This window comes from Branchiostoma lanceolatum, chromosome 5 (assembly GCF_035083965.1).
Source record: "Branchiostoma lanceolatum isolate klBraLanc5 chromosome 5, klBraLanc5.hap2, whole genome shotgun sequence".
Lineage (NCBI taxonomy): Eukaryota > Metazoa > Chordata > Leptocardii > Amphioxiformes > Branchiostomatidae > Branchiostoma > Branchiostoma lanceolatum.
In genome coordinates, this window is record NC_089726.1 from 3,360,405 (window position 1) to 3,374,290 (window position 13,886).

The 13,886-nt window shown below is 40.7% G+C and overlaps 2 protein-coding genes across 2 annotated transcripts in view; one reads left to right on the forward strand and one right to left on the reverse strand.

Annotated features, from left to right (window-relative positions):
* Nucleotides 1-13,886, forward strand: part of LOC136434465 (uncharacterized) — a 125,638-nt gene that overhangs the window by 34,602 nt on the left and 77,150 nt on the right. The gene's annotated exons all lie outside the window — the stretch shown is intronic.
* On the reverse strand, nt 1,433-13,227 carry LOC136434379 (uncharacterized). The gene is made up of 13 exons (XM_066427167.1): nt 13,069-13,227; nt 12,552-12,707; nt 12,205-12,343; nt 11,143-11,387; nt 10,729-10,878; nt 10,376-10,514; nt 10,121-10,232; nt 9,503-9,579; nt 8,843-8,953; nt 3,870-3,983; nt 3,452-3,568; nt 2,259-2,639; nt 1,433-1,542 (listed from the first exon to the last, which is right to left on the reverse strand). Exons 1-13 carry the CDS (start codon nt 13,225-13,227, stop codon nt 1,433-1,435), a joined length of 2,010 nt encoding a protein of 669 aa, XP_066283264.1.

A 13,886-nucleotide genomic window follows, 5' to 3' on the forward strand; every position in this document is an offset into this window, starting at 1 on the left:
GTTTTAAAGTTCAAATCAAAACATTTTGCACTTTTGTTAGGTCTAACTGGCGCATTCTGCATAACGAATAGAAAGTTCCTCAAATCTCTATAACGTCAATGTCACTAGGCCTTACCGGTACAAAAATATTTTAAAGAACGACCAAGTTATAATATAATTTGTTATGCTGTAGTTTTATCCATCACTACGCCATGAGGGCTACGAACATTTGCCTTTGGCTCGCTGGTTAATGGAATAAAGCATATAAAAAGTAAAAACACCAACAACAGAAGACACCATACAAGTATTTGCATGCTCATGTGAGTTTATTTTTATTGCCAATGGTTGCACAAACCCCATTAACGTCTTATTTCTATACCTTTCAGCTATAGACTGAAGAACGATGATAATAATGTATAATATGATGTTCTAAGAATTCTTCATGCATTTTGGTAATCAAAGCAAAATGTCCTGGGTGAAACCCTCATTTCTAAAATATTGGAAATTGTAAGAGTAGATATATATGCCGCTATGATATTTTGATCTTACAGAGTGTTAATAAAATCATCAGGCTACATTTTTTGCAGTGAAATACAGTGATGAAAATATACTCCTACATTTCGGATAGCTTAGATTACGTTTCATTAGACCTTGAAAAATCAACACTAGTATATTATCTAAAAGAAGCCTTACTTAAACAAACCATGTGTATCCGTTGCTGTGCTACACCATTGATTAACTCTTTTCCGGATATCTTACAAATTTTCTGGTAATTTTACCCAAAATGATTAACATAAATATTCCAACACGGGGTAGAGAGCTGCACAGACTGTAAGGCCAAGAAGGGGAAAAAGCTGTGTTGCTGGTTACCCGATCGACCCTAGCAAACATATGCCAACCCAAGCATTTTTTTCGGTCACCCGTTGGGATATAAACTTTTTTAACTTAGTGATAAACCAAAACAGAACCTTGCAAATTTCCATATCTATGTCAACAGATGAATGATTTGAATAGTGGATATGAAAATGTGTCATAATTATTGTGCTTCTACAATATGATTCAAAAACTACCAGTGCCGTGAAGCATTTCATTTTTGCATTGTTAAACTGTATTTGTTGGATCAGTTCAGCCAAAATTTTATAAAAAAAAGGACCGTAACTGGAAACACAACATTTTTTTCTTAGGCCTGAGACAAAATCCTAGTGATTTATTCCACTATACCGTATCACCACATTTTAGACAAGTACAAAGTTGGACTTAGAGATTTAAGAAACATCATACATTCCAAAAAAAGGTTCGAACAAGGTCTGAACAAGGGCAGGAGATTTCAAGTTGATTAATCTATATATTTCTCTAACGATTCAACATTGGTCATGTTTCTGCTATCCAGAAATGCTTTATGCTCTCTCTTATTGAGATTTCCACACAGTGTTTTGTGTCCCACAGCCGTGGTCTAATGAATTGATTGAAAAACCAGGTGGTAGAGAATCTGACCGCCCAGTGCAGCGGCTGTCATCCAAATAAAGGGCTGGTACTCGGACCCATGGCTCCCTACATCGAGCTCTGTAACGAACCAAAAAAGGAAACATAAATAGTAACTACTAAGTATACTTCAAACAGGTCCTGAACATTGAAGCATAGAATTGGAAGGCCGCTCATAGGTTGTGGTTCCAAAGGAAAGAACCGTGGAAGGAAGCCACTTGGACACAAATCGGGAACTGATCAACCTCGGCTGGGTCACCCGAGTGATCACTGATGATGTGTCCTTGTAGAACCATGAGTGTATTCTAGAGCATGCATCCATAATTTGACACTTAAAGAAATGTCACGCTACCAAAACCATATGGTATATTTTTAAGAGATCGCATGAATTAAATAAAGCAATCAGTTGTTTTACGAATGTTAATCAGCATCCTACACATGTATCCCCACAGACCTCATCAAATGCATGAAACTAATTAGGGTCAGTATCTGGTAAACGATATCTCCCGCAAGGCCATCGTACTGCCCATAATTTTTATACGGACGGGGAAAACCAAAGCATCCTTTAGAAAGGGACAATCAAAATAGATACTGTTTCAGTAGTAAGAATGGTTGGAACAAACGTCTTTGCATGCTCGACTCCTAATATTTGTGCTTTAATGGTGTGATTTTCAAGGGGAAGTATTTTACTTAAAGTCGATATTGAGTAACGTGTTTAAACTTCTTTTCTGAGGAACATTTGTAAATCATTAGGCCCCAGGGATTATTGCCTTGAGGAAAATTATGAGATATAGTACCGGTTTGATCTTCGAACGTTACTTGAACACTTGTCGGTTCTACGGTCGGCCCGAAGCTCGGAGTGGTACTGGCTTGAGTGGACACGACCTCCGCGTTGCCGCACCCCTGCTCGTCCTCCCCTGCCGCACAGTCCGGGTACCCGTCACAGACCAGATGACTCTGCACGCAGTGCGATTCCTGGGAGCCGGACAGGTCGCAGTAGAATGTCGGGCAATCTTCTGCCGTAGGTGCGACGCCTCCACAGTCCTCCTCGTCCTCCTCCTCCAAACAGTCCGCGTCACCGTCGCAGCTGAACGCGTCAGGGACGCACGACGCGTTGCCGTAGATGGACGCGCAGTTGTAGTTGCAGGAGCCCCACGTGCTTCCCAGAGCATCTTCAACTGTAGCAACAGATTTGTGATCATTTGAATTAATACGTGGCCGTGCAAGACAAGTTGCTAGCTGCTGCAATTTCCATCTATTCTGGTAAAAAAACCTCTAACTTCTTGTGCTTCAATCTCTTAGGGCCCTAAAATATCTATGCGCATATTCAAGTACGTATGGGTTGCGCATTAACATTTGGGGGGTTGAGTAAAGTTTCTGGGCAAAGTTTGTGGGCAAAGTTGTTTTCTACCAACCAAAGATATGCCTTTTTCGAGACCAAAATAAGTTACCCATGCAAACTTGTATATGCGAAGTGTAAAGGGGCATACAGTTTTGCTGCACAATTATTCATCCTGCTGTTTGAAGGAATTAAGATCAGAATGATAAGAATCAGTCTTTCGTCCGGGGACCAGCTATGATATTTTCTATCCTCCCAACAACCATTAACAGATATAAGCTATCAGTGTCTACATTAGATAGAATAAACAATATACGGATATCAATAATTCAGGAACTGGACTTAACAACACGTTTAATCACTGCACCTGCATTACACATTAAAAACCAACTTGAAGGTCGCTAGATGGCTTTTAGGTTTGCCAAAGAAAATGTTAACTTCCTAACTGAATCAATAAAAAAATGTATACTTTGTAATTTTGTACATAAAATTCTACCCTTTTTCTATGTTTCCAATCGACAGAGGTCATGCAAAAGCTTGAGCATATATATAGACATACATATGTATACTAGTATATATAAAGAGAGAGAGAGAGAGAGAGAGCAAGAGAGAGAAACCTGTCATGTAAACAGTGTAAAGGTTGTGGCTCACTGTCCCCGGGTCTTTCGTCCTCGCCATCAGAACAGTCCGGATGCCCGTCCCCCAGCTGACTTGTCGGCACACACGTGACGTTGTTGCGGCAGGTGAAAAAGCAGTGTTTGGGCACTCCTGTCATGGTAAGTACACAGCACAGTCAAACCATGTCAACAACTTAGGGTAAAGCCCCATGGAGTATATTCTGGAGAGGCTTACCAACAGATTATTTACCTTCTACATTCTTTGTGTTAGACCATCCAATATAATCATTCTACTGCATTATGGCATCATTTTTGGCAATGGATGAATCAATATCCTTAAATAAACTCTAACTTCTCGTGCTTCAATCTCTGTTCAGATTGTCGAAACCTTTATTTGTCCGGCCGGGGGTCTTGCCACATGTGACTTTTTCTATTCCCTCAGCTGCACCTACCTTGCACACAGCCTTGTTCGTCCCTCCCATCCAGACAGTCGTCTAGTCCGTCACAGATCCACCCTCTCGGGATGCAGGGGTCACCCGAGTAAGTCAGACATTCCATCGCACAGTCTGAAGGAAACACAAAATGGAGAATGGCTCTCATATTAGAAGTCGATCCACTTTTATGTCGATGATAATTTGGTCGAAGAGTGAAAGAATTTCATCAGTCATGTATTAAGCTATCCAAGCAATATTGACGTAGAGTATGACTGATCGATATCAAAGGACCATAGACGATCGTTTTCTTTTATTCAGGTAATACTTACAAGTTATTTCCTTTCTTGTCCTTGACCTGCTGTGCTTATTCCTTGTATTTAACATGATTAAAGGCAAACCTAATGTTGTTAATGGCTCTGTCTCGCCTGATTATATTAATTATCCTCGCGGTGCAGATGACGAGCCTTCTGTGCCTCCCACGCATTCGGAATATGTTCTGTACCATTATGTTTTGTTGTTATTTCTTGTTATGTTTTCATTATGGTGACACTATGTTTGCATTTACTTTTGTCACCTTATTTGTTGTTTATACTTCTTTCAATGTCTTAGTAGCAAAGCGATGTTTACATACAGGTACTCCAAGTCAACCATACAAATTCCAAACTAAATTGCTGAAGGGGAACATAGAAACATGTCTATAGATTTAGTCCAATATAGGGCAGTCATAGGTATGTTCTCTGCTAATCTTACCATCAGACTTCAACGCAAGTGTAATGTGATCTTACATTTCGACATAATCCTCTTAATTGTGCTAGTCTCTATTGTATTTGTATCCATTTTACTAGCTGGGGATATTCATCCTAATCCAGGCCCTGCCAGGGTTAACTCAATCAAATCCTTAAATGTTTTTCATGCAAATGTAAACAGTATTGTTGCCGGTTCAAAGATGGATGAACTGTCTTCTTTGGCAGTTAAGTTTAAGCTTGACATAATTGCTATCACGGAAACGTGGCTTGGTAGCACTGTCGATTCTGAAGCTATTTCGCTTGACGGTTTTCAAACTCCAGTTCGTCGGGATAGAAACAGACACGGTGGAGGTGTTTTGATTTTTGTATCTGATCATATAGCCTTTAGACGTCGCTGTGATCTGGAATCCTTGACTGATGAGTTCATCTGGCTTGAACTTTTCCCCGGCACATTCCGTGTTCTCTTTTCAGCCTATTACAGGCCACCTGGACAAAACTTAGAAACCGTTGATAGTTTTATCGACTCCTTCCAAAATTCTGTCTTCACAGCTGCTTCTTTAAATGTTGACACTATTATCATTACCGGTGATTTTAATGCTAAGCACGGAGCGTGGTGGCATCTGGACCCAAATTCCTCAGCTGGCTCAAAACTGTTCCAGTCATCTCAGATGTTAAATCTTACCCAAATGATTACTGAACCCACGTGCGATCTATCTCGCTCACCCTCACTTATTGATCTACTATTTACTGACGCGTCTAGTCGTGTTCAATCCACGTCTGTTCTTTCACCCCTGTCTGGTTGCCACCACTGCCCTATTATTGCCAATTTCGACTTTGTTATCAAACCCCCTCCACCATACGTCCGCACCGTCTGGGACTTCTCAAAAATTGACTATGCCTCACTTGTAGACTTCTCGACTGATCCGCAATGGCTAGATATATTTTATTGTAATTCTGTTGATGGTGCTTGCAATATGCTAATTGATCTTATTACTCAGACAAAAATAAAATGCGTCCCCCACAGAAATATCACCATCAGACCCCGTGATAAACCATGGATGACATCCAGAATAAGACGACTTATGGGTATTCGTGACAAAACACATAAAAAAGCTAAATTATCTAATACCCCTTCACTCTGGGCTTCTTATCGCAAGATAAGGAACAGACTTGTGAATGAAATAGCTTCAGCCAAATTGAACTATGATACTCGCCTACAAAATTCTTTACTTAACTCTACTACAGGTAGTAAAACATGGTGGCATATAGTCAAAACCATTTATGGATGCAAAATGTCAACTACAATTCCTCCACTTAAGCGCAATGACCATTATATATGTGACTCAGGCGAAAAGGCTTCAGAATTCAACAGTTACTTTTCCCTCCAATCGACAATTGATGATACTAATTCCACATTACCTAATCTTGACTATCTGACCAATGTACGTTTGTTTAATTGTGAAACCACTGCCCCTGAAGTTGAACTATATATTTCCGAGCTGGACACTTCTAAAGCATACGGGTGGGATAACATTGACAACCGTTTTCTTAAAATCATTAGTCCTTACATTTCAGATAAAATTGCCTATGTTTTTAATCTTTCGCTCTGTCATGGAATATTCCCAGAAGTCTGGAAGAGAGCAAATGTTGTACCCATCTTTAAAAAAGGCGATCCTTGTATAGTTTCTAACTACCGTCCCGTCTCGTTGTTGCCTACCCTATCTAAAATTCTTGAAAAAATTGTCTATAAACATTTATACAACCATTTAATGTCTCAAAATCTGTTATATTCTTATCAATCTGGTTTCATTAGGGGAGATTCAACTGTAAACCAGCTTGTCTTCATTACAAACAAAATTCTCCAAGCCTTTGACCAGAACAAGGAAGTCAGAGCCGTTTATCTTGATTTTTCAAAAGCGTTTGATAAGGTTTGGCATAAAGGCATACTCTTCAAGCTTCAACGAAACGGGGTGGAAGGGCCTTTTCTCAACTGGTTTCAAAGTTACCTCAATGGTAGAAAGCAGCGTGTCGTAATCGAAGGTCAAAACTCTGATTGGTGCGAGATAAGTGCAGGTGTACCTAAAGGATCAGTGCTTGGTCCGCTATTATTTCTCGTGTACATTAATGACATGATACAGGAACTCGAAACTCATCCTTTTCTGTTCGCAGACGATAGCTCCTTGCTCGATGTTGTAGAATCCCCCACTGTATCAGCCATTAGACTCAATTCTGACCTTTCTAAGATATTATCATGGACAAAAGCGTGGCTAATGGAACTCAATCCGTCAAAAACAATCGAAACGTGTTATTCTACAAAGGCTATACCTCCTCCACATCCACCCCTTTTCCTTGGTACCGAACAAATCGATTCTGTAGACTGTCACAAACACATCGGGGTTCATCTGTCATCTACTATGTCTTGGAATACACATATTTCTAACATGTTAGCCAATGCATCTAAAAAGGTTTCAACCTTCAGTAAACTTAAATTCAAGCTCCCCCGTGAAGTCTTGGAAACAATATATAAATCTTTTATCCGTCCCCTACTCGAGTATGGTGGCGTAGTATGGCACGGTTGCACTGCTTCAGACTCTCAACTCATCGAACGAATACAATATGAATGTGCTTTAACCGTAGCTGGTGCCATTAGGGGGTCCTCGTATACTTCACTACTCGCCGAACTGGGATGGGAAAAGTTATCTGACCGCCGCCATGTTCAGTCCCTTATCCTATTCTATAAAATTATCCATGGACAAACTCGACAATACTTAAGAGATTTGATACCACCCACAGTATCAGATTCCTCTTCCTACGACCTTCGCAATAAGTATAACCTTCAGTTGTTAAAGTGTACCACAACTCGCTTTAAGAAATCATTCATACCTTACGCTACGTATCATTGGAACAACCTTACCTTGGCAGATCGATCATTAAGTCTTCCTCATTTTAAGAAAACAATGATCAAATCTGTGCGCCCTGTATCTGTCCCATATTTCAACACTGGTCCTCGTTACACCTGCGCTCTTCTCACTCGTTTCCGTCTTGGTACTTTCAGTTTAAACTTCAATTTGTACACTCGCAACCTAGTTACCAGTCCTGCTTGTACCTGTGGCCATCCTTGTGAAAGTATTTCTCATTACTTCTTGTACTGCCCTAACTACACACAACACCGTTCCTTACTCTTCAGTAATTTAGAAAATCTGGTAGGTTCAGTCATAAATCTCAATAATCTCTCGGATGATGTTCTAATTCAATTACTGCTTAAAGGCTTACCCTTCCTTTCGAATTCAAACAATGTCAAACTCTTACAGCATGTCCAACTTTTCATTACACAATCCAAAAGATTTGAGTAGTAAACCACCATCCTACCAGTCTTGTAGTACCTGTCCACATATTTATCTGTTTATTGATTTCAATTTTTCTTACATTTAATGATTTCTGTTATGTAGTTTATTTGAGATAATTTGTTGCTCTTATGCTTTGCATGTCCGCACCTGTTTTTTTGTCATTTTCAGTATTTGTAAAATTTGTTTTGTTATTCTGTAATGTATTCTGTCGATGACGACATGAAAATAAGCTGTAAGCTTGAGTCTGTCGTCATCATGTCTTGTATGTAAATGTTGCAATAAAAAGATAAAATAAAAAAAGTATGGTTTACATATTGTATTGAGTATATAGGATAATGTTCAAGTATTGAGTATATAGGATAAGAACGTTTTACTGGAGATTATAAGGTTCAAGCAGTACAATTATATGCCTTAGTAGGGTAAGGTTTAAACTTTATATTGCGGAGGATTATAAATGCTTTTGCACTATTGAGTAGGATACGGTTAAAGCATAATGAGCAAAGCAGAAATAATACATTGTAGGAATATCAGGTTCAATCATAGATACATGTACTATGAGTTCAGAATAAAGTTCACGCATGATATAAATATATATATATTAAGTAGGTCTTGTTTATCAGATTCAGAAGTATAAATCAAAGCAGTGATCAGGGAAACGGAAAATAGAATGACGTGTGACACAATATTGCAAGTGGATTTAGATAAAAGCAAATATTTTTTTTGGCAGTCTCAACCTTATATCCCAGACAGCCAAGAAGAGACATTGAAAGCATTTTACTATCATCATCCTGTTAACAATTGCATGCATATTTGCATCACTTTTAACAGTTTAGAACTAGTAACCGTTTAATGTGTGATATTCTTTGCTTAAGCGCGAATTTGACCGGATAAGCCTTACCGTCACAGTGTGCCTCATCCTCCCCTGTTGAGCAAGCTTCTGAGCCGTCACAAGCCTGACTATCGTGGAACACGTCACCATCCCCACACGGGCTGAACTGGCTGTCGATCTCTACAAGACAAAGATATAAAGTGACCATCCTGTTCTAATTGCATGAGTCGCTCAAGAATTGCGTAGTTGTCTAAATCAATATTTTATCCATTGCTGCAAGTTACACGGAGTGATTGTGGAATCTGTTTCATGGTGACTTCAAATAAATGGTAACTGCAAGCGGACGAATCAGGATTAGAACATGGTTGTCTGCTGTTGTTGTGAGAGCCAAATTGCTCATTACAAAGCAGCTTAATTCAACTAGACTTCCACACGCTATTTTCGAATCAAAAACATATTTTCATGTAGATAAGATTGAGGACGAGTGTCATTTTGTTGTTGATTGTTCTTAGTGACCAATTGAAAACAGATGCACTTTCATACCAGCAAGTTACAGTTCTGCAGATCTCTATACAAGACTGCCTGTTCAGTTCTGTAGTTACGGTAACTTCTATATTACATTGCATCATTGCTGGTTAACACCAGCTTTACAACCCGGGCACTGCCGCATGCACATGTAAGCGTTCAGCCCTGATAATGTACATAATGTTGGAAGGTGAACCAACGAACCCAAACATCCGAGATCCTCCAACTTCATGGCCAACTCCAGCCCGCACTCAACCTCCATGACATCTTCACAGACAGGTCTGCAACAAAGACAGTTTGTGACTCTTTTTTGTATTCATGTCAAGTGATTTTTAAGTGTTGTTGAATTGCTCGTTTCCCCGCAGCTGCTAGCTGATGTTAGAGCTCAAGAATTAATTTGACTTCACGTCTACTCCTTACGCATGGAACTTCATCTCAGTCTGTAAATTACATAATGAGAAATAAGCTGTTCTCCAACTACTCGAAGACTTTTACTCACCATCTTATCAATCATCTGAATGTTCTTTCTTGATAATAATCGTTCATCTTTCTGTCAGTTTCAGTTATTCACTTTATGGATGTATAATATGTACTTTGAATTGTCCTCATTTCTTCATGTTAGTTTATAGATATCAGCTATTTTAATGTGCAGCCTAATAGCTGAGCAGCAACGTTATAAACATGGAAATCTTAAACATCGTAATGGACAACTTAGCTACACAATAGGTATTTATCACGAACAAATCAGGGAAAATCTAGTCTGGGAACAGCCTTTCCAATGTATCATTTCCGAAAGGAAAGTTGTGAATGGAGTGTATTTACTTGTCTCCGCCGTTATAGCGCTGTGGTACACATCCGTCGAAAGCCCGACAGAAACCTCCCTTTGGGCGACATGCCTCGTTACATAAGACCTCGTCAGACCCACATCCGGAACCTTGTAGGGAATATCAAATTGACGCCGATGATATAAACACATTCATATGACAATGAGATTTTGTTTTAGGTTCTGTTGGTTTGTAGGTGAGAGTGCAGAAAGCAAAACGCACATTGATTAGTTAGATAAATTAGACTTCTGACCATATTTGATGAGAATCTCGACCCTCAGTCCGATCTGATTGTGGAAAGTGATCGGGTAGAAGCGAGTGCAGAGTGCAAAAGTCGGGTTGTCCAACAGGTTGCGAGCGTAGCGGTAGCTGTCTCTGTTCCCTTGGAACACCTTAAACAAACAAAAACGTTATACTGTATATACTTGTTAGAAGGTAACATGTAATCATAGAAAGAGCTTTTGGACAGACTGTATCATTTGGTCGACAGGACAGGACAGCACTGGACCCGAACAGAAGTTTCTTAAAGAAGGCGTCTTCGACACCATTCTATTTCTTAACAGCCACCCTGTCCTGTCTGTTTTCACAATGTGAAGTTCAACCGACCATTTCTTCACCGTCCCCGGTGCTGTTTGTGTACATTCTCCATTCTCCATCCACAGAGAACGCCAGCTTGAAGGAAGTGACCCAGAAGTCCATGTTGTAAGCCCCCTGGGTGATGACACCGGCAACTTCGTACACCTTGTCATGCGTAATCTGGAATGATATGGAGAAACAAGGAGGTTAAAAATACATTTTAACCTCCTTGGGAGAAAGCTCACTTCACTTTTTCTACTTCATTGATGAAAATTGGATTATTGTTGATTTTGTTTAGTAATATGTCTCAGGGGCCTTCACCTTTAACACCGTACAAGAGTAGTCGAATGTGCAAAAGCACTTATATTGCTGCGCCAGGAATGTAACGTTATCACATAGTCTCGCTTTTAATAGGGTAGCATACGAATTGGCCTGGATACGAACAGGGCAGGATACTAAATGTACCTGTAGCCACCGGTTGGTTTCATGACCCAGATCCGGGAACCAGCACGCCCCACGCTGCTGCCCCCTCCCGTTGTTCAGACGTGCCAGCCAGGGGTAGAACTGGGCCCTTCGCGACGAAGCGGTCATGTGGAGGTCGGGAATCTCCGGAACCGCTGCAGGGTCGTCGGGATCCAGTCCGACTCCCAGTGGGAAGTACTCGTCTTGCGTCATCCAGGTGTTCTCGTCTGAGGCGATCAGCAGGATGTTATTTATTTCATTTTATTTTTTTCTTCACTTCAGTGGACAGACAAGGACGGTCGCTTTTAGTCCATCATATTTGATTTTGTTTAATTTAATGTCTAACCATTGTTTAAAAATGCTGTTCCCATATTTGATTTGATTGTATTTTAACATAGGCGGACTCCAGGAAGAATAGTGTAGAATTTGTAAGTGTAAGTTTGAACCACTTATAGAGGTCTGAATAAAACAAGCTTATGTTAGCAGTGCCACGAACAACCATTTTACACCTGGGTGGAGTGAGAAACGTCGTGTAAATTGTCTTTCCCAAAGGACACAACATCGGGGGCATTACGGGATTAGAACCCAGGACCGCTTGGTTTTGAGCCGAGTGCCCTGCCTTGACGCCACACGACCTCACCACGGTGTTATTATGGGACGGGGTAGGTAATCAGATACCTATAAAACTTACTGATCGGGTGGTTCTCATAAATATTTTAGAGCCCTGGCCCAAGACAGCAGTGGTTTAATATGATTGGAGCCCCATGAATGCTCACCCTATAAAATACAGGCTTTCAATTACACTAGGTAATCTATTTAATGGGGGTTAGCACTCTTTATTTTGATAGCTCACAGATAAGATGCTACAACTTTGAATTTTTTTGCAACAAAACATAATACATTGGTTTTGGATATCCACGAAGTAGATGCTTCTGCCATGGTATTGTTACATATTGAAAATTTAGTTCAGTGGAAACTTTGTTGCATATTTCTAGTTTACAGCTGGATTTGCACGGTTACGGCCTTCCTGCAGCACTGACTAACCGTTTGTGACGTAGACCTCCATCACCATGGCGACCCAGCCCTCGTAGCCTGTCGGGTGCAGGCGGATGTAGCGTGACGTCACAGGAGCCGGGAGAGAACGACTCACTTTGTTGTACCGGTCTCGGTTTCCTCGGAAAACCTATACCAATAAAAATGAAAAGCCATTGTTTATCTGGTCTAGTTTTCCTTATTTTTTTATAGTAAAACCCAATTGAAAACAGGCGCCAGATACTAGTGGGCCAGGGCATCAACGTTTCGACTAATCAACCAACATATCTGGAGCCAACACCTGTCCTCAACAACCACTTTTGCGTGGTTGCTGAGGACAGGTTTGACAGTACCTGTACCTGTAGGTTGTTGCTGCTGTCTTCGTACGGTGCCCACGAAGCGCCGTCCATGCTGAAGGCCAGTGTGAATGACGTCACCCAACTGCCCAGGTCCCAGTTCGAGCCGCCTCCACTGGTGACCACGCCGGTGACGTCAGTCGTCTTACCAAAGGAAACCTACAGTCAAACATAAATAGTAAAGAGATGCTCCATTATCTTGTCATTGAGCTTGCAAGCGCAACAACGTTATAAAACCTAAAATAGCCTCCAGTTTGATTTGGTAATTCCAGTCTAATCTAGGAACAGCTCCCACATTTCAGCATTCAGCATCCCAAATGGCATAATAACACATTGGGAAGGTAAAAATGAAGTTGAAAATATGTAGCAGCCACTGATTTAGCCCAGGGAATAAGCCCAATTCTGAAGAATCCTGAAGAATGTCTGCAGAAATCTGCTGGGAAATGGAGCTACAATTCTGCAGAAATCTGCAGAATTCTGGGAATTCAGGCCAGAATTCTAAAGAATATTACTTTTCAACATTTATATCGCACCACTTGGTGTTTTCTTCCTTAAACTTGGCGTTTTCTTTCTGCACATCATCTCTCTCTTCCTGGATATATCTAAATTCTGGATTTCTGGCTCCAGCTTCCAGAATTCTGGCTCCAGTTCCTGGAATTTTGAAGAATTCTGGTTCCATTTCCCAGACTTCTGCAGAATTCTACAGAAATCTTCCGAATTGGGCTAATCCCCATGGGGTCATTAATGGCTGCTACATATCTTTAGCTTCCTTTGTACCTAATTGATATGATATTAAGCCATTTGGGTTTAATATTGCTGAAATGTAGGGGGACAGTCCCAAATTAAAATGGAATTCCCAAATTAAACTGGAGGTCGTTATAAGTACATATTTTTCATAACTTTAATCTAGTTTCAATATAGAAACAATGAACAGCAGTACCTGAAGCCATTGGTCCACCACAAAACTCGGTACCCAGCAGTATCCTTGTGTAGTCGGAGGAGTGTGCCGAGCCTGGGACGGGGAGAACTCCGACTTGTACTCGGAACTGGCGGTGACGTAAACATCGGGAATGTACCGACTCGCCAAACCAAGCGGGAATCCAGGAGGTAGGACATCTGTGAGGAAAATGTCTGTGAGACTTAGGGTGTACTACTTGAAAAACTAAGAGCTGCTTTTCCATTACATAATGAAGGAGATGTAGAATTTGATTTTAAATCTCCTTGGTACAATTGATACAGATTAATCGTGATCTGACTAGTGGTACCTCCACAGTCGTCCTCATCCTCCCCTCCACTGCAGTCCGTCAGGTTGTCACACAGCTGAGACTCCGACAGGCA